The sequence below is a fragment of the Astatotilapia calliptera genome, chromosome 5, assembly GCF_900246225.1.
Source record: "Astatotilapia calliptera chromosome 5, fAstCal1.2, whole genome shotgun sequence".
Lineage (NCBI taxonomy): Eukaryota > Metazoa > Chordata > Actinopteri > Cichliformes > Cichlidae > Astatotilapia > Astatotilapia calliptera.
This window is the reverse complement of record NC_039306.1, coordinates 32,821,310-32,841,541: the sequence shown is the minus strand read 5'-3', so window position 1 is coordinate 32,841,541 and position 20,232 is coordinate 32,821,310. Positions and strand designations below refer to the sequence as shown.

Genomic DNA, 20,232 nt, shown 5'->3' with positions numbered 1-20,232 from the left:
TTTGTGGACTCTAGCTCTGTCCGAGTGTAATGATTGCCCACTAAAGTGATCACAGATAGATAATAAATACACTGTGGAAATGAGGTGTACTTGAAACTCCCAGCACTGGGATTCCTGAATGATAACACTGTTGTCTTGCAGTCAGCTGCTGTGTGGCCAGTAGAGCTATTTATAGCAGTTCTGCACAGCAGCTGTGCTTAGTTACTCCATCCTACTTCACACAGTGAGATGTGGTGTCAGCAGAAATTGGTCTCTGTGCCACAAATATCCAATTATTGGTTTCTCTGTGGCTCTGCAGAAGGAGGCAGATACTGAGTGGGCTCCTGTCATCATCACCATTACTGCTACTGCTGTGTCTTCCTTCCTTCTGCCTTCCTCTTCCTTTAGCATAACTCTTAATTTGAAATACCCCAAAGAGAGCAGGCGTGCTGAGTGGAGTTTTATCTCCACAGACATTTTCACTGAGGATGACCCCACAGCAGAAATAATCCTGTTAGCTGAGCTAACGAGCATGGCTGAGGAGGTTAATACTGCTGTGCTAAATTATTTCAGCACAAATTTGAATTGCAAAGACAAGAAGTGTTTTTATAAGAAGCAGTCACGTTCATTGATATAATCTTGTTATGTCAGCTCATCTTGATAGTTTAACTAGTTGTACGCGTGTACACTGAACCCTGGAAGTCAGGAAGGCGAGAGCATCCAACAGTGATGGGGTCAGTCTGTTGTTTCAGATAGTGGTTTGTCTTCTTTGACCTTTGGATCTCGACACAGTAAATGACGTGTTCGAACTCACTGCAGCAGAAAGGCATTTTCTTATTGATTCCAGCTGGAGACACAAATCCCCTCTGAAGTTGCATCCGGTGTAAAACTGTGACAAATCAAACATGCCGCTGTGGCAACCCACCAACCTTTTGATTAATAGACCTGCGATCCCACACAGAGGGTAAAAGAACTTCCAGCCTTTTACGTTTAGAGTGATACAGAGTGCTAAATACATGTTTTTGCTAATAGTAAATCATCCTTATTCATAATCAAACAATATAATCAAAGTGCAAGTCTAATCGATATATTGAATGAATAAGAAAAATGGTTCTAATATCTGGATTGTATTGGAGGTGCCGGGTCAAAGCTCCGCAGAGTAAATAAAGCAGAGTATGGTTTGAAGGTAGGAGCCTGTGATGGGTAAGTTACTACCATATCTGTGCATCTGTGCAGTGGTTCTTAGTGAGATCCACCCCTCTCTTTTCACATCTGGATTAGGCAGATGAACGCAGTCCATCTGTTTATCCCCCATGAACATTATTGTGCACATATACATTACTGCCTTTTCCTGCATGGTCAGCTCCAGGGCCAGTCACATCACAGGTGCACACAAACAAACAATGGATGTAAAAACTCGCCCTCCTAAAAGCAGCAAAACACTCCCGCAGGGAATTCAGGTCACTGACGCTTCAGGCACTTTTTACTAAGTCATCAGATGCATGATCACTACCCTCTCATGACCTTACACGGTCTGCAGAAGGGCTGCAGCACAATCTCAGCAGTATGATAAAAGAAGTGTTTACAGAGTCACATTTATGTAAGCAATGATGTCCTCAGCTGAGGGCACAGGCTGAGGGTGCCTGCATAAAAGCCTGCACAGGACACAGGACAGAGGTGCAGGTCATGCAGTAAACTGTGGTCTGCTCTCCAAAAATAGAACAACACAGAGGGCAATGGTGTCAGTTTGATCAGAGAGAAATGACCAGCAGAGAAAGCACAATCTATTTATCTGCGGGGCCCGGGTTAAAGGAAAGCGAAGCTGGGCTCTGACGTAGACAGGCCATTGATTATGGGTGCCACTGCAGCATTTCGCCACTGAGAGCTAAATTTAGAAAGAGGGTTCCCTTCTGCTATCCTGGGCCAGCCTGCTGCTCTGCATTCTGCTGCAGAGCGCCGTGCTTAAGTAATGCAAATCAATGCAACATGGTCTGTGCGCTTCGGTGAATATCAGTGCATGTGTTGCATCACAGCACACATGAAAATACAACAATGCTCTCACACATTCTGTGCTGACTGTCTTTAAAGACAACAATCCTGATTCAGGGTTGTCAGTCTGACACTGTTTCGTGACTTAATGAGCCTCCTACGATGCTTAACAGCAATGCAGAGTTTCTTAACTGGATTGAAACCGCCATAATGTAGTTAATGCATTCCTCCAAAAAGCATATGTGTAAAGGAACAGAGCTGTGAAGTGGGAGGAACTATTTCGGGAATCCCCGGGTCTATCCGTTTTCTCCCACAGATAGGTGACTCAAAGTTGCACCACTTCTACTGCTTGGATCTGCTTTACACTCTGCCTGTTTACAAAGCTGGTATGAAAACAATATATCAGTAATGACTTGCATGTTGGTAGGAAACATTCAAACACCAAGCTATATTACTGACATAAGTTCTGCAGCCTGCTATTTGTTTAATCTTACAACATTTGCCAATGTATATATTTACAAAGCAGCTATAAAATTTTTAGTTATAAAAACAAAAACATTTTGAGGTGGTTTAATGTGACTCCAGTTAGATTAAACTGCATTTCAGCCCTGATGCTCGTGCTACTCAAATCAGATTTGTGCATCTTTTGCATCGGTTGCCAAGAAAAATTCAGCAATGGCGTCACAATCAGAGCAGGAGAATCCAAAGTGCTGCAAGTAAAACCTAAGGAGGGCGACACAGAGAACAGCAGTGTGTGGACAAATGCTAAAAGTATGAAAAGTATATTGTTAACACAGCAATGGCTACAGATAGGTTTCTGATATCTAGACACATTAATCCAACCTGAATATTTCCCAATAACAGTGTGAACAGTGTTTCCTAAAGAATCTGGCATGAGGAATTAGTCTGGTTTTGCCAAAGTGCTCTGAATTTCTTCACTAGGGTGGAAATCTTTAAGTGATAAACAAAGTGTCATGATATAAATGCTATAGCTACATCATGCATTTACATTTCCTAGCACACACAACAACAACAACACAAACCCAAACAAGTCTTAGAGCAGTGTGTCTGCCTCCAATGGCAATTTATGGTTCTATCACACCAGAGTAAAAATAGAACAGCTATGAAAAAAGAAAGCAAAAAACCTCAATGGTTGCCTGGTGATTGCATTTAATAACTGACAGCAAGTAGCTGCCTTCAACTCCAACTTCTGGGTGACCACTTTTGATCACAAACAGATTGCATAGTTCATGTGGCGAGAAGGAACCCGTCTCCAAACAATTACAATCTGAAGGCAGTCACTGTCAGACAGAGTGGCGAAGGTTTGCAAATACTTGCAGTTTCATTTGTAAACACAGCCTGCCAACAAATCGCAGTCAATCTGAGTCTGTCTGCGCCAATAAGTGCAACTGGTCTGCAACTGTTTGCAGCTGGGGTCTCAACTCAGCTGGTTGCTAACTGACTGCATTCTGGATATATTCCTATATTAAAGCAAAGCTGGCGAGTGCCTAAGTCATTTTGCAGTTAAACTCCGTCACTATTTGAGGAGGAATTTCTGAATTTACGAGGTTTAAATTGAAGATGTTTTGTCTGGACTCTGAATCTGATCTGAATCTACTGATCAACATCTCTGAAGCAACCGAGGGAACATGACTGCAAGTTAACTGCACACTGTTGCAAAACTTCACAGTCTTCAATCGCTGTTGTCCCTCATGTGACTGAAGCATTAGGATCTAAAAAGGGAAAAACTTCAACAGTGTGAAGGTGGTTTAAGTACAAGAGGTCAGGCCTCAAAGAGCAAACTGTTGAGAACAACCAGGCTGTGAAGGAATAAGGAGGTACTGATTTGTGATCCAAATGTAATCAAATTACTCAACAGAACCTCGCTGGAGCACTCGCCATTTTCACGTCATATATCAGGACATATAGTGTGTGGCCTATACGTAACCGCAGAAAAGCAGCGCTGCAATCGACTGGTTAGAAAGTTCGATCCAAGACTCAACGTTCCAGGTAAAAAGAATTTCATGGTTACTTTACTGTGGTTACAATAAAACTATTTCCAGGGAAAACACTAACTAGGCTACTTTTTTTACTAATGTCCTACCTTTGCAGTGTCACTGGATACAATGCTGTGTCCCTGCTATTACACTACAACGATGCTGCTGGAACCTTGTTTCTAAAGAGTCACGTTCATCAGGTAGTCTGTCACATGCAGCTGACTGAAAAGTTGAATCAAAAGATCTTTTATGTTGTTTCATTTTTCACTGTTAGCACTATTAAATGCTGCTGCTTGCACACTGCAGTCATGATAAAATGTTCCAGATTTATTTTTAATATCGTGTGAAATACTGTTATCACAAGTTTCCATGAAATATCGTGACGTAGTTTTAAGGCTATATTGCCGTCCTGGCTGAGCCTCTAGTATTTAGACCACAAACATGCCAAAACTGCAGGATTGCAGATAATTCAAACTTCTGTCTCTGTTGTAAATACTGATGAAACCATTAAATTCTCTCTGCAAACAGCTTAGCACATTGCTATCACCTCGGCTTCATCTATGCATTGCTGAATAATGTTTGCTTCTCAAACCTGTCAAAATGTGTAGTGCAGTTCTGCAGCACCTCCTTACTCCTTACATCCGTACTGTATTGCATTTCTGAAAATGCAGTGTTGACTTCTAGGATACGTCCCTTTTTACACAAGCAAAACCTACTTTATAAAAACAATTTGAAAAAAATATCTAAAAATCACATTTAAATTCGGGACAAAGCCACTTTAAAATGTTGACTGGATCAGCTCAGGGCAACGTGCAGCTGTCTGTCATGTGTGCTGCTGCTCTGCAGATGACTCAAGGTGAGAACAACTGATTGTTCTCTGTCCCTAACGAAGGCTGTTCTGTTCCTGATGTTGCACAAACAGCTGTGCCTCCCAAGTCCTTCACAGCTTTAACCAGGACACGCAGTGCTCAGCCACCTCCACAAACACAGCTCTGTTTGATTCAGCACGACTCACTCAATGCGACACATTAAGTGTGATTCACTCATCGCGGACAAAATCACCGGTGCAGGATGGGTGTTTCAAGAGCAGGCACGGGAGAGGCCGAATCAGCGTTTGTTTACCGCTGTTGGGAGGGAGAGACTCATCACGTCCTGTGCCAGAAGCCCGTGGTCAGCGGGACGGAGACGCTCGCAGACAAACATACGGTTCTGTTAATCTAAACAATGGCACGCCTCAGCTGCCCGCAGCCCTGACTCAGTTCATGTAGATGAGTCTTGTTGACCAGCCAGTCTGGGTCAGAGCTGAGCGAGGCAGCACCTGTGAGAAAGCCTGCAAACACAGCAAAACTGCAGGCACTTAATGGCTTGGATGGGACACTTGTTACAGTCCATCTGGAATTGAAGATTACCTCAATCAATACATGAAGGGACATTTCAGCCAGGGTGCAGACAGTGCTTCCACTGTTTTTAACACCCAAGTCTCACTTTAGCTAGTTGAATGTTATAACTTCGCTCTCCTGTGAGGCTGGATGACAGAACAACAGCACAACTGAGCGTGGCCCACAGACTGGCTGGAACACTTTCTACACTGCCTCCATCGGCCAACAGAGCTCTCTGCAGGCAGACGGGCAAGCAGAGCGCAGTCGACCATGAGTATGACACTGCTTAAGCAAGCAGTATCACCTTTGGGGAAAGTGCTTCTCTTTTTACCATAAAGCAGCTGCCTTTATTGGCTGTTTGTTACTGCAGTTGTGTAAGACCTTCCAGGTTTGTCACTGATAAAAGCTGAGGTTGCATTGGTATGTGTTAAATCACTGTCTGTCTGTCTGTAAATCAGAGGTCAGCCACTGAGATCAGAGAAATCCTCAGTACATAAGCAGACACAACACATGAGTACGTCTCTGAATGCTGCCGTTAGGCTCAGCTAGTCCCAAAAGCAGCAAAATAACATGTAAATTTTATGGAGTCTGGATGGCGGCACCCACATAAAGCTTTCCTCTAATATTCGGCAAATTCCACTTTGTGAGTTGGACTCTCTCTGCTCGACCTCGAGCTGTACATCTTTTGATATTTTCTGAAATTTTGCTGCTTAAGTCTTCTAAAACCTGTGAACTGTGACACATACCACAACAGCTCTACAGACTGGCAGCGAAGTCGCCGTTTGGTGTCCGTCTTCACAGCTCAAAGGATTTTTCTGTCATCGTCTTGTGCTCTATTTATTTTTCAAGTACACCAGTGGCTTCCCCTTTCTTCTCGATGCGTGCACTTCCTGCGCTTTGACTCTTTTTTTCATGGATGATCTGTTTTGAGGTCACAGCCAGCTCTCTGATCTTCATGTCAGTATAATTCAACTGCAGATTTTTACCCGCAGATAACTTTTGCACATCTGAAAAAGAAGGCTTTACACCCAGCTGGCTCTTTGTTTAAAATGACACGATGTACTTTACTATGCCTGCTTTTGGCTCAATGTCTCATTTGAATCATAAACTGTATATAAAAGATTGATGTAGCCAATTGTGACGTCACCCACTGGTTTTTGCACATTGCAAATTAAAGGTGCAATTTTATTTTCATGGTCATCAACTTGTTAGTTTTGCTCAGCCAGAACTAGCTGAGCTAGATGAGGGTTTCAGCTATCTTGGGTATGCTTCTATTAAGGCCTGACTTGGACTTCTGCAGGGAAGGTCTTTCGTACATTCCCTCACATCTATTCCGACTGTTACATTTGTGATTCCTTTCAATTCAATTCAACTTTATTTACATCACAAATCACAACAACAGTTGCCTCAAGGTGCTCATATTGACATTTTATCGATTATTATTCCTTATGCTGAGAGGATGATTGTTATACTGATAAATTTAAAAAAGGTGGTGAAAAAGTATCGAGGGCGCTGAACAGGCGAATCACAGCAGACGCGTGCGGCGTCGACTGAGGTGTAGTTACACTTCGAGGGTTCAGATGTGGGTCACAGTTTGGGGTTTCAGACACCACTCCGGCATAAATTTCCCCACTCCACAGTCGTGTGTAACTTAAGTCCTAATACAAGTACAACAGGTTAGTTACAATAAAATGTACCTATAAGGAGAAATTGTTCCTACGATAAAGAGAAGCATTTTAACAGGACAGTCTATGGAACCGACTCACTTTTGGATGAACTGAACTTGGCCACAGGTTGCTGCTTGTTTCAGAAACATAATTAGTACCTTTGGTGTATGTGGAGGCTTATATACTGTATAGAGCTGCAGTCACAAAACTAATCGCTGCAGTAATGTAGCACACAGTGAACTGGGTTTTATCAGCAGGAACCTTGGCTCACAACAGAGCAGCTGACCTCTGTCCTTACCTAACACAGTGCACACACTGTTCATACCCAGAGCCCCACTGTTACACTGTGCACTTATGACACACAATTGATCGCTTTCTGTTTTCATTATGCAAGAGTGATCAGGAGTTGACTTTATATAAGTGTTGCTTGGGGTCAAGCTGGGTCTCACTGCACTGCCCCCTGCAGAATAAAGATCAGTAAGTTTAGGGAAAAAACCCACGAAGCCTTTTTTTTTTTTTCTATTTTGCAGTTACTTGCTGAAATGTGTCTGTGCACATGGAAGGAGGCGTGCTTGGAACTAGTTTGGATTTGTGATAATTTCGCGTATACTGCATGCAGGCATAGGAACGGTGCCTATCCAGACTAGCACGCAGCTGTGAAATGCCTCTGGTGAAAGCGCAGGAAAAAGGCACATTAAAAAGCATGATGCCTGGTTCAAAGGAGCTCATGAGAAGCATTATGTAGCCTGTCTGAATGTCTCCCTGCTTTACTCATCTCTCACAGTTACAAAGTTACAAAGCGGGGAGCAAAAGGCTTAGCTGTAAATTAATTAGGCTTCATCAAACACTCAGCGCCTTGTTTCCCGTCTCAGTGTGGGGAGACGGGAATGGAAAGCACCTCTCTCTCAGCTCAGACTCTTCATCTCTCTCATTAACTGCTCTGACCTGTGATGTGTTTGGATACGGAAGGAAATTACATCCAGGACATCAAGGGAGTTCACTGACTCCATGTGACGTTTCAGTTGCCAAAGCCTCTTGACTGTTAGTCTAATGACCATTTCTAGAGAAACATTCAGACGGCAGGGTCAGAACTTGGCACAAACAACATGGCAGGATGGATCCAACCTTTCCTGTATCAATGGTTCATGGTTGGTGATGGCGTAATGGCGTAGAGGAAATCTTCTCCACATTACGCTCACACAGTATTGTTGCCATCCATCCCTTTAGCACCACAGTGCAGCCATCTCCTGACACGACAGCGAGTTCTCTGTACTCAAATACCCTCCACAGTCACCAGACGTCAATCCAACAGACCACCTTTAAGCCCCTAAACACATATTATTATACAATAGGATATAATACAACACATCCAGATCATACTTTACACCCGTGTTTCCCAACCTTTTAGAGCCACTGCACATATTTCACATTAGAAAAGTCACACGGCATGTTCCCGCACACCAGGCTCGTTTGTCCCCAGTTATACCTCTTTTGCTTTCTTCTGACCACTACTCATGCTAGGGCCTTCATCTGGGTCCGAATTTTCTCCAGGACTTCTGTTAAACTGGCAGTTTGCAACCCAATCAATTAGAGCAGGTATGTAATTGTTCTGCGCGTTACTCAAGCCGATCGCTCGAGTACTAATCAGGTGGAACCAGATAACTGATCATTTCTCACGGCACACCTGTGGGCCGCGGCACACCAGTTGGGAAACACTGGTTTAAAGTATGAAGTATTCATATTTAGAAAGCATCTTTATTGTATAAGACTTGAAATGCCCCTCATGTATGACAAACAACATTTTATTGCTTATTCAACATTTTAATCAATGGTGATCTTATCTAACCTAAGATTAAAAAAAAACGTCTGTGTGAACATGAAAGACCCAATGACGGAAACCACCTGACTCTGGTAAAAAATAGTTCCAACAACACTTTAGACACACTAGAGTCACATTGGTATCCGCCGCTTAACTTCCCATTTATTGTCTGTGGTTTGGTTCACGGGCAGACTCCACAGTGAGAATCACCACAGTGTCTCTCATATCCTCCACAGATGAACCTCCAGTGATTTAGTCTTAGTCTTTCTCATAGAAAGCCAAGAATGTGGCATGGGAACTGAGCAGCCCTTATAGTCAGTCTATAACAGCACAGTGTTACATTCAGTAAAGTAAACAAGTGCTTTTAAGAGAAATTTGTTGGATTGTAGCATTACAAATCAAGCGAAACTGCAACCACAAAGATTCCCGATCATCTCATAGAGGAACATACAACAACTTCGTTATGAAACACAGCAAACACAGAACAGCAGAGGCATTTATCTGAAGTACAATTAAAGCCTCCTTTCAGCAGTTTCTTTGTTCTGCTGAGAAATATGAATAAAATCAAAACAAAAAGCTCAAAGAAGCTAAAACTCTCCACAGAGCTGAGAGGACCTGTAAAGCGGCAGGATCCTCTGCATCATCATCTTCATCATCATCATCATCACAATACATATTGCACATCACACGCAGTGGTCCGACCCACGGTTACTACAAACTGACTGATTACAGCAGTAGACTGCTCTTAAAGGAGCCTGTTCAACAAAAGCAAACAGCATTACAGTATAACGCAGGTGCTTTATTAACTATTGCATTATTTAGAGGCTTTCATATGCACATATAATAAGCTATCACTGAAGAAAATGTCACAGCATTCTGCACTGCAACATGATTTGAAGCTGTTCAGCTGAGAAAACACGTTTACTGTAATTCAGTCTTCAGAGCTGAGAGCCGTAGCGATGCATTTGGAGAAGCTAATTAGAAACTTGCACTTGTTTGTCACTCTCTGAGAACAATAGCTTCTATTTCAGCTCGCTGAAAGCGGGTCAACGTCGAATTACAGCACTTAGCAGCCTCGGAAGCACAAGTGAGGTGTGAACACTTTGCTAACAGGCTATTATCACAGCTGCCCGTATCAACAAAGGTATGAAAAACAACTCAATGTGTTAATAGTCCTCTGAGAGAAAAGTGCAAACAGCTCTAAAATCAGCATCGACTCTGTGTGAGTCCTCAAAGTCGGAGTCGCTCACTGTGGAGAGAGCCTGTGTTACTGTCCAACGCCCACACTTGATCTCACCGTGGTATGAAAGTGTTCCAAAGAACTCATTTATTTTGGGGACTCGGAGAAATATGAACTTTCCTTCTCAATTCTGACGCTGCAGAAGCATACCAGAACACCCTGTCGCTGTGTTATTCACACACACAAAAGAAAATCTAATTTTATAGTCACTATAATCCTATTAAAGTCACCGTAGTAACAGCCTATTGCCTTTTACATAAGATGACAAATACTATTATGATCTGCGTGGCCTTTCTGCTCTGCCTTTCAGAAAATCCTGTTCCACATTCCAGAAAAGCACATCCAAGCAAAGGTGAGCAACAACAATCGCTATGTTTACAATCTACACACAGCTGATGTGGAAAACAGCTGGGGTGGCTCTGGGTCAGGAGGAAGTCCTATCAAGGAGAAGGTTGGTCGATCGATTTCTACTGAACCCCGATGCATCCACCAGTTAGTGTTTGCTTAGGTATAGGAAAAAACTGCTTGTATGAATGCGGGTCTATAACTGGGTGAATGAGGCTTGTAGCAAAAATCACTTGGTGCTCAATACTCATTAGAAAAGCGCTATAAGAACCAAAACCCACGTTAGCACAGAAACTCTCAAATAACCTAGCATTCATTCTGCCTGCTCACATATACACTCATTGAAAGGTGTCTCCTTCTTTTTTCAAACCTGCATAATACATAATACATTTCCACTGTGTAAAATTCACACAGGTGTGCATTACAACAAAAATGAATGAGCTTTATAAAGGTAGGACTCGACTGCACTATTTACATGGAACTACACGCAACAGAGCAACTTAGGCTACGTTCACACTGCAGGCGAAAGCGCATCAAATCCAACTTTTTTGACCCTCTGCGACCCATATCTGATCATGGTTTGACAGTGTGAACAGCACAAATCCCATATTTTCAAATCCGATCTGGGTCACTTTCGTATGTGGTACTGAATCCGATACATATCTGATGTTTTAGAAAGCGACTGCTGTCTCCGTCTTTTACGTCACTGACACAAGACAGACACCAATTATCAGCGCCGGAGAAGACATCGTGAACACTTGTTGGCCATCCAGTGAAACTGTTGGGAAGACAACGTTGGAGGAACGTGAACATTTTATTTGTACTGTATAATCTGCAGATTCTGACAGAAATCTGCAACTATCCTTTGAAGCACCGCTCCTCTAAAACAGCAATAAGGATCATTATTAGGCCATATGTAAAGAACAAAATAACTTTATAACTTAAAGCAAAATTGGGAAACGTAAAGTCCGAAACAAGTCTTTATATTAAGGGCCATCAGTCAAACAATACTGTTTGCTCTGGGTCTAAACAGAGCGCGTTGTGTGTGACGTCTTCTTTTGCGCATGCTGGCCGCTTTGAGGGTTCACACTAGAGCGCGTTTGCTGTCACATTTTATTTGTAGAGTGAACGAGCAGACAAAAAAAAAAAATCGTATTTGATCAAAAAAAAAATCGGGATTGAGCATTAAGACCTGCAGTGTGAACGTAGCTGTTGTGAGCATGGTTATGGAGGCATTACACCATTTCTTTAGGCGACTGTATCTGTATGATGTGGATGGCTGGTACACTTGACGTGATCTATGTCAAAGTGATCCAAGATCATCACAGATGTATAAAATGAGGAGAAGGCACATGTAGGGAGGTGCAGGAATTTTGGGAAAGGACTCCTAAAATTCTAGATCCCACTGCCATTTAGCTCAGATTCATTGTTTTAGGAGACAAATGGCAACAAACACATTCGACGTCATGTTCAATCAAGTATCATGGCCTATTTTTAATTTTTAGGTTTATTAAGAGTGATGGCGCTTGTATGACGATGATGGCTTCTTAGGAGTGTTTAAAGGGGAGAGATGTTTTATATTTTGCATAATAAAAAAAAAATTCAAGAAAACTGGTAATCACTAAAACATGACGTGAAAGTTTAGTACTAGATTAGATTAGACCCCTGCTGTAGACACCTGAAAATAAAAGCGTTAGGTTGACTTGTAGTGTGTTCGGTCACTGCCTGGTTCCAGCAGCAAATACTGGGGTTGAAAAATGCTAATCAAGCTGATAACTCAGCACTCCAACCTCTTGCACAAATACGGTTATTTCTGGGCCAGAAAAAAACAACATGGCAGCAGCCAAAGGGCTACATTTGAATGAAATTTGAATGAATGAATAAATAAATATATATATAAAGGGTGACATCACAGTGGCTAAATCCATCTTTTAAACACAATCTAGGCTCACTGTCACCAACTGTTCTCACCAGCAGCAGCAAATCTCAGTGAACGTTTCACTGACATGCTCTGATAAACACACATGGGATGATTTTCAGAATAGAAGTCTCCTTCTGGATTATATGTCCTGCTTTTAAAATTCTCTGGCTGTGATGGGAAAACGTGTAAAGGACAGAGTGAAGCTAGGTCAGAGATACCCGGTGTATTTCAGAAATAAGAGGGAAAACGACCTTTCCTGGAAAGTTTCACAAGGAGCTGAACTGTAACCCACAAAATTAACATTCCTGGGATGTCTGGAACTTTTCATTAAGCTCCATATAGAAAAGGCTCAGTTTTGACACAGGTAGTTACAGTATTTGTGAGCAGAGAACTTCTAGCAGGATCTGCCTGACAACAGCCACCTCAGCCTGATGCTTCTTTTATACACGTTTCTGTTTCAAACAATCGAGCATATATTAGCAGGATTCTAGTAATTATGTGATAACAGCAATGTAACATTAATGTTGTTATACTTCAACTCTGATAAATGGAAATATTGCATTCAATGAAATATTTGCAAAAACCAAGTTGATGTTTGCTTTTTGTCTTGGAGCAGGTATAAATAAATATTTTAGCTCCATTCCCTCCTTTCATTGACGGCCATCTGCCCTCTTGGTGAACTTTCTGTGCACAGTCATAGGAAGTGCATCTGCTTGTCTGTAAATGGTTTCGGTCTCATTTACCGCATCGGATGTGATTAAAGTGTTGTGTGTAAAAACAATGTTCTGCTGTACTTGTTACCGGTTTACACTGTGCAGAGATTTACACATCTCAGTTTGAGGGCACAAACTGAATGTGCATTAAAAGCCTCTGTGTTGCATTCAAGGACATCTATCATTCATATTATTATAATCATTATAATTATTATTTACATATGGGAAATAGACAAGCAGGCAAAGTGCAGTCAACAGCGATGATGAGAGATGAAACGGACATACATGAGACAGAGCACGATGAGGGGGTGGGGGTCAGACAGGGGTGGGATGCTGGTCTGGCTCCACACACAGCGACTCACTTGGCCAGCTTCATCTCTATCTGTTGGCGGATTTCTTGCCGCTCCTGATCGCTGCGGACGGGGAAGATGTTGCGGTCCTCCAGCTCCTGCTTGCTGGGCCTGTTCCGAAGCTTCACAGCCAGCAGCTCCTTCTTCATTCTGCGTGGGAGGGTCCCTGTCGTCGTCGAACACAAGTTAACGTCAGTGGCTGTACAGTGGCTGTACAGTGGCTTTCTAGCTGCTGCACATAGTTTTCCAGCTTAACCTGCTAAACTGATTCTAATCATCTAAGAATTAGTCTGTGAACTTTCACACATTCATGTTCATGTTCATGTTTTAAATATTTTGAGTTTATGTTCAATTTAAAAGAACACAGACTGCATATAAAAGATGAAAGTATCAACTGTGACATGCCTGCTGTGCACAAACACGGATACCTGCCAATTACTTAGACTAATGTTAGAACTTGGCTGAGGTCACCACAGCAGATGGATCCACATGTTTGATTTGGCACAGATTTTGTGGTGGATGCCCTTCCTGACACAAACATTCATGAGGCAGAGTTTGTGTCTGGAATCATTGGTAAAAGCAAATGCCCATCCCAGCATCCGCATATTTTCTGCCATTCCAGGTCGCAAGGGCAGCGGACCTCCCCTCTCCCCTGACCACCTCCTCCAACACTTCTGAGGGGACACCAAGATGTTCCCAAGCCAGCCAAGATGCCCAGAAGGCATCCTGGGCCTCAACTGGCTCCTTTTGATGTGGAGGAGTGTCAACTAAACCCAACTTTAGGCATCAAAAATATTCAAATTATTACCGAGCCTCGCTCGTCCACTGAAAGAACTGCCGTTTTTGGGCTCTAAGTTTTAACACCACATGTTTCTGCTTGACAAAAGAGGCCATTAAAGGCATTCATAGTATCCAAAAATATCTGATTTGTGCAAAGATGCACTGCTACCATTCTTAAATCTGAGCTGTGACTCCCTTTGATTCATTGTTTTTTTTCCTGCTTTCATCCTGTTAGCATCTCCTTCACCACACATTAGCATCACGATCTCTGCGACTAACCCTTTCTGGGTAAGAGTAAACCTTTGTGGCAGTGCTATTTAAGTCTCCAGTGAGCTCCACAGTTCACCCTTTTAACATTTTTTCCCCCAGAGTCGCAGACATGCTAACGGCAGGAGTCCGAGCACCACTGACCCAAATGAACAGCTAAGAATTAGGCCACCAGAGCAGATGTTGACAGGCTCTGAAACTTAACACCAGCAAGTATGCCATTCATCATCCATGTAAATCTCCCCGTCAGGCTGCGAGTATAAACAAACATCACCACAGATTATGCAGCTTCATTATCCACTGACAGGGTGCCCAGATTTGGGCTCTGTACAGAACGTGGGCGATAACAGTAAAGCAAACATCATACCACAAGTCGGCTGTCGGCACACATACCGGAGATCACAGACTCGTTCCAGCTGTCCTGGTCGCTCAAGTATTCATCCAGACGCCAGTTCTCCTTGTTCTCGTCAGACTCCTTCTTGCTCTCGGACTCTCCGGCCGGGTCCTTCTCTGTGCTGGACGTGCGAGACAGGCGGCCCTCCGGACGGCGTTTCGGAGACGAGCGCGCCTCCTTCATCTGAAAACTGAGGTCACATGTCACGAAATGTCTGTCAGTTACAGCTGTGGTGGATTGTTGTGTTTGAGCGACTGAGATGCTGCACGGCTCATCTTTCAGAGAGCAGCTGAAATGTTAGTTTACCACCGAACGTGGTCGAGCAGCAGTCACTGAAGTGATTAAAGAGTTCAGGTTGTGTCTGCAGCCCAGGCAGAAATCGCACAACTAAAGCATCACAATGTAACAATCCTGTGACCAAGACACTGGAACAACAGACTGATTTATCTTCATGAGCTGACTGTAAACTATAAAACAGCACTAAACAGTCGTTAAACTGCATAAAGCTTCAGTTTGGGTTCCAAAGGCAAAATAAGAGATGAAAAGCTTTGAATACACCGGGAATCCCTCTCTGTTGTTTTCTGCTTCACTAACAGGTTTACAGATCTAAAAAAAAAAAAACAACAACAACACTCAAAATACCAATAATACTATAGGTCTGTGAAGCATTTACTTGCACGTCCTTGTTCAAGCTCCAACATCAAAGCAAATCTAGAGAAAACTAAACACAATCAATCGTCCATTCTAGAGATGGACCGATCCGATATTACGTATCGGTATCGGTCCGATACTGACCTAAATGACTGGATCGGATATCGGAGAAAAATAAAAAATGTAATCCGATCCATTAAATATCACGAAAGCACCTCACAAAACTTGCAACACGCCGTAACTCACCTCAGAACGTTAGCACGTTGGAGCAGTATGCATCACGTGATAGAGCGGCTGTGGCATGCGGGACCTGTCGGTGGTCTGGATAGCATGTGGAGCTTCGCTAGCAACCCAGCATTTCATCTCCGACAAAGTTATCCCGAGAGAAGTAAAGCAAGTGTGTAAGTCCATCTCTGAATGTTTGTAAAGCATTCCTGCGTTAAGCTTAACAAACGACTGCTTCTTCTTGCTGCTACTTCGATCATGAAACTGCTTAATGATCAGCTGATCGGCTTTTCTGTCGCGAGTCCGTGTCTCTAGTTTGCTTTTGGCCCACTTTGCACCAGAAAGAGGAAACCAGCGGCTGAACAACAGCAGCACGTTTAAGCTCGATAAGCTGTTGTTAGAATTTATTTAATATTACTTTCTACTCCAGGATCTTTTTCTACGTAGCTGACGCTGGTAACTGTGCAGGGGCGGATCTAGCAAAGTTTAGCCAGGGGGGCCGATAGGGCATTAACAGGGAAAAGGGGCACAAAGACATACTTTTCTTTCTTATTCTCATTTAAAATGTCGAGCTTTTAATAAATAATTATCTGACAGCCAAAGTTTTAATTTGATGCAAAATGAATAGAAGTACATTACTGTATATAGTAACTATTAAGTCTAATATATATATATATACCCTAGTAAGCTATAGTACTTTTTCCTTTGGGAAGGTACCATCTGTACAGTCTGCAATTTTGTTGAAGAAAGATGTTGAATCTATTTAATATTTCTTGAAAAATAATTGATTTCTGTGCATTTTTTTTCACACTGCATCAAATTAAGGTTGATTACGTCGATTAAGCATCATGAGGTGGAGCGTGAGGGGTGGTTCCCTATTTTTTATTTATTTATTTTTGTTGTTGCTGGGAGTTGGAACCCTATTAGTTAGGTTGCTTAATATTTATGCTAAGTACTCTTTAAAATACCAGAATAGGGAGGATGGTGTAGGTTTAAGTTTATTAGATTGATCAGTATTGCTGAACTATGAAATATTTTTTTTTGCATACAGGTATAACAGAATAGCTTTAGTGTAGTTGTTGTTTTAAACTTGAGTATGAACTTATACAAAATGCAGCAAGATATTTAAAAAACAGTTTTGTTGATTAAAAAAACACTATATCGGATTCATATCGGTATCGGCAGATATCCAAATTTATGATATCGGTATCGGTATCGGACATAAAAAAGTGGTATCGTGCCATCTCTAGTCCATTCATTCATTTTTTTTAAACACTTGTTCACATTTTGTTGGTTTCTGCACTAGAATACAAAAAAAGTTCATATTTTATCCTCATTTCATTCATTTTTAGCACTTGAAGATTAGCATCTTTGTCCACGTGCACACACTGTCTGGGTCAGCATTAACGGGAGGCAAACTCAAACAGAAGGCTGCTTCTTTAAATCTAATCAACAGCCTGCTGGCCTGCAGCTCCAGTCTGTGAGTAACGCTCACATATGACTCCAACCCTTCCACTATGTCCTGAAGGACGAGCGTGAAGCATATCCTCACACAGCACAGCTGCCCCTGAAGGTCAGAGGGGGTCAGACATGGCTGCTCCTTGTTAAAAAGAAACTGTCCCAATATGTTGCTGGTGAGATTAAGCTGATTATAAGTTGGATTCTGTTCTGAAGGGGTCATCATTTAAAACAGGTCTTTAAAATCCATACATGAAATATATTTAGAAATACTTCCTCTTTTTACACGACGCCTGTGGTCTTTTTTTTGGCTCCACATTGGTTACATTTTTGTCGTGGGAGTTTCTGTCTAACAGGACTAATGCAAATCCATTCACTGACCAAAACGCTGTTTGTATTCTTTGGCAACTACACAAACAGAGACGTGGTGGAAATGCTGCACATCAAGCCTGACCTGTCCTGTCTGTGTTTGGTAGCCAGGGCGCGGTGCAGCTCCTCAATGATGCAGCTGGGGGGCAGCTGTGGGTGCAGCGCCCCGAGGTGAGGGGACCCGGTGGGTGTGGAGATCCTGCCTCTCAACAGAGAGCCATGAGGGTCTTTGGGCAGAGTGAAGTTCCTGGGTAAGGTGGCAGGGGACTTCTTCACCGGCACTGGAGGAGCACCTGGAGAAGCGAAACACATCGAGTCAGATACCGAACGCTGGTTTTACATCAGTGTGAGTCCTGCTGGACGCACCTTCTAAGCTGCCCAGCCTGGTGAGCAGTTTGACAGGCAGGCTGGGTGGAGGAGGGGTGCTGGCTCGTCTCTGAGGCTTGGTCGCCGCCGCCTCCTGCTTCCCCTCGATACCCTCGGCTTTGCCCTGCATCTGCTCTTCGCTGGGGTCACTGATTGAGGTGCTTTCATCTTCTCCATCTTCACTCTGACTCTGATCACCTGCTGTCTTTGCCACTTCAGTCACATCTTGTACTGAAAGCACACAGCGAAGGTAAGCCGAAAGGTTTAGTGAGTTTCTGAAGCCTTTGGCTCCACCTAGTGGACAATCAGAGACATAGCGCAACTGCACTCGGAAAACCCATTTTATAATCAATATCACTTATTTTAAATCAGGTGATGAAAATAGAAACTAAAGTAAGGAAGAGTCTGTATCCATATTTGGCGATTTAAACATTGGCGGATGTTTTTACATTTTCTTTCAGACACGTGAAACACAAACAGATTTCTGACATTTGTTGTGTGTTGTTATTTATGAGCCCTTAAAATAATTGTTGCACTGTTACAACAAGTCATGGATTATTTGTTTATACTCTGACTCGCATCAGGTGGTTGTTTTCTTTGTTTTGTGAACACATGTCAACAAGGAAGTTGCAGAAACTTTTATAACATATTTGAAATGTTTTTCATCTCTTCCTTTCTTTTGAATTTCTATTTAATTTTAATATATATACCAAAATAATGGCAAATATAGCTGGCTGAGATACTGGCGGGGCCAGTATTAGCTAAGCGCTAAGAGCCATACTTTTGGTCAAGTCGTGACCTTTATTTACTCTCCTGTATTTTTTATATTTGTTATAAACCAACTGTTTTGGGAAATTCCCATCTTTACACGATAAATGCTTCCCTGTGTCCCCCAGCGTGGTGTGGGTCTGTTGTTTGCTGTGATGAATTTACATATGTGAGACTATCCAGTAAAAAACAGATGAGCTATAAAATCAAAACAATGAGCTAAAAGATGCTAAAAACAGTTTTCCTAAAGTTTCTTAGAGATGTGACAAATATGTTTAGCAGTTTTGCACAACTGATGCAATAAAGCAGCATTTTTGTGAGGCAGTTACAGGATATGTATAAAAAGAAAATAGTGCTAGCAACAAGGTGAACACAAAGCCTGAGCCTACATCGCTGTACCTGTTGAGCTTTCTAAATCACTGCCCAGGTCTTCATTAGTGTTGGCCAGCGGTGCCACCGGCTCCTCGTCTCTGTCCTCACCGTCAGAGTGAGGGGGGGTGTCCAGGTCCTCACTGTTACCCCCACAAGCAAGATCTGACTCTGCACATAGCACACAGAGGCGACAGGAATGAGTCTGCGTGGCAGTTTAGGCCTCATGCGGCTGAGCAAGTGAACCGTGCAAAGCCTGGAGTCATATGTGTGCTAGTGCGCTAACGTGTGTTCATCTGTGGTTCTGCACCTGTCTCGGTCTCCCCGGGGTTCCTCCTGACGAGGTCATCTCTCTTCTGCCGTACAGCTGCCTTCTTCTCCACCGCTACACGAACACAAACATTAATCAAACCGGTCCTCAGACTGCATAAGGAAATGAGAGCGCGTGGGACTATTTGCATGTTATGGCTTTCAGCGTTTAACGCCACCCGTGGAAGTGCACGGCGTCACACTCACCTCCTGTGGGCTTCAGCTTCTCGTTTTTCTTTTTCCTCCACTTCCAGGGCTTGAAGATGCGTCCCAGACTGGCCAGCTTGCTGTTGCGGCGAACGGGAGGCGTACGGACCCCTGAGACCAGGCAACCTGAATGCAGAGCCCTCTGCTGGTCCATCACATCTGCAATACAGAACACAGCTGCCTTTAACACGGGCTGAGAAAACAAAATCCACCCAGGCGTTCACGACATCCGTCACGAGCACGGTGAGGACTGGAGGAATTTCTTGAATCCCTCGTTTACTGATAACCTCTCATCATCTGAGAGCAGTAAATGTGGGTCACTGGCTGCAAACACCTTATTGATTCCAGCCTCATTTCTGAGGAGAAGCGGTGCTGAGGGGAGAGGACAGAGAATCGCATTGTTGCCGTGTGACTCACATGGTTCGACGGCAGCCAGACCTCGCCGGCCCCAAAACACGCACACAATGGAAGGCTTTTAAACGACGTCTTGAAACACACGCAGGGAATAAATAAAATCAGCTTCAGCTCGAATGCCTCTCCTTAGGTCATCAGAGCAGACATCTGCAGCCTGACTCCACACTGATTTTACACCATTTCAGCCTGCACTCTTCTCTCAGTGAAGTAAACATCAGCGTGCGAAACATCGTGCATTAGTGACAGAGTCGTACAA

General features: G+C 43.0%; 1 protein-coding gene across 4 annotated transcripts in view; it reads right to left on the bottom strand.

The window, feature by feature from the left end:
* The window catches only part of phactr3b (phosphatase and actin regulator 3b), a 60,465-nt gene that overhangs the window by 11,497 nt on the left and 28,736 nt on the right, over positions 1-20,232 (bottom strand). For all 4 annotated transcript variants that reach the window (XM_026168971.1, XM_026168974.1, XM_026168973.1 and 1 more), the window contains exons 2-8: positions 19,563-19,721; positions 19,357-19,431; positions 19,077-19,217; positions 17,910-18,140; positions 17,629-17,836; positions 14,840-15,030; positions 13,412-13,565 (exon numbers count right to left, since the gene is read on the bottom strand). In XM_026168971.1, the coding sequence (XP_026024756.1) occupies positions 13,412-13,565; positions 14,840-15,030; positions 17,629-17,836; positions 17,910-18,140; positions 19,077-19,217; positions 19,357-19,431; positions 19,563-19,721 (1,159 nt within the window). The remainder of the gene's footprint in view (positions 1-13,411; positions 13,566-14,839; positions 15,031-17,628; positions 17,837-17,909; positions 18,141-19,076; positions 19,218-19,356; positions 19,432-19,562; positions 19,722-20,232) is intronic.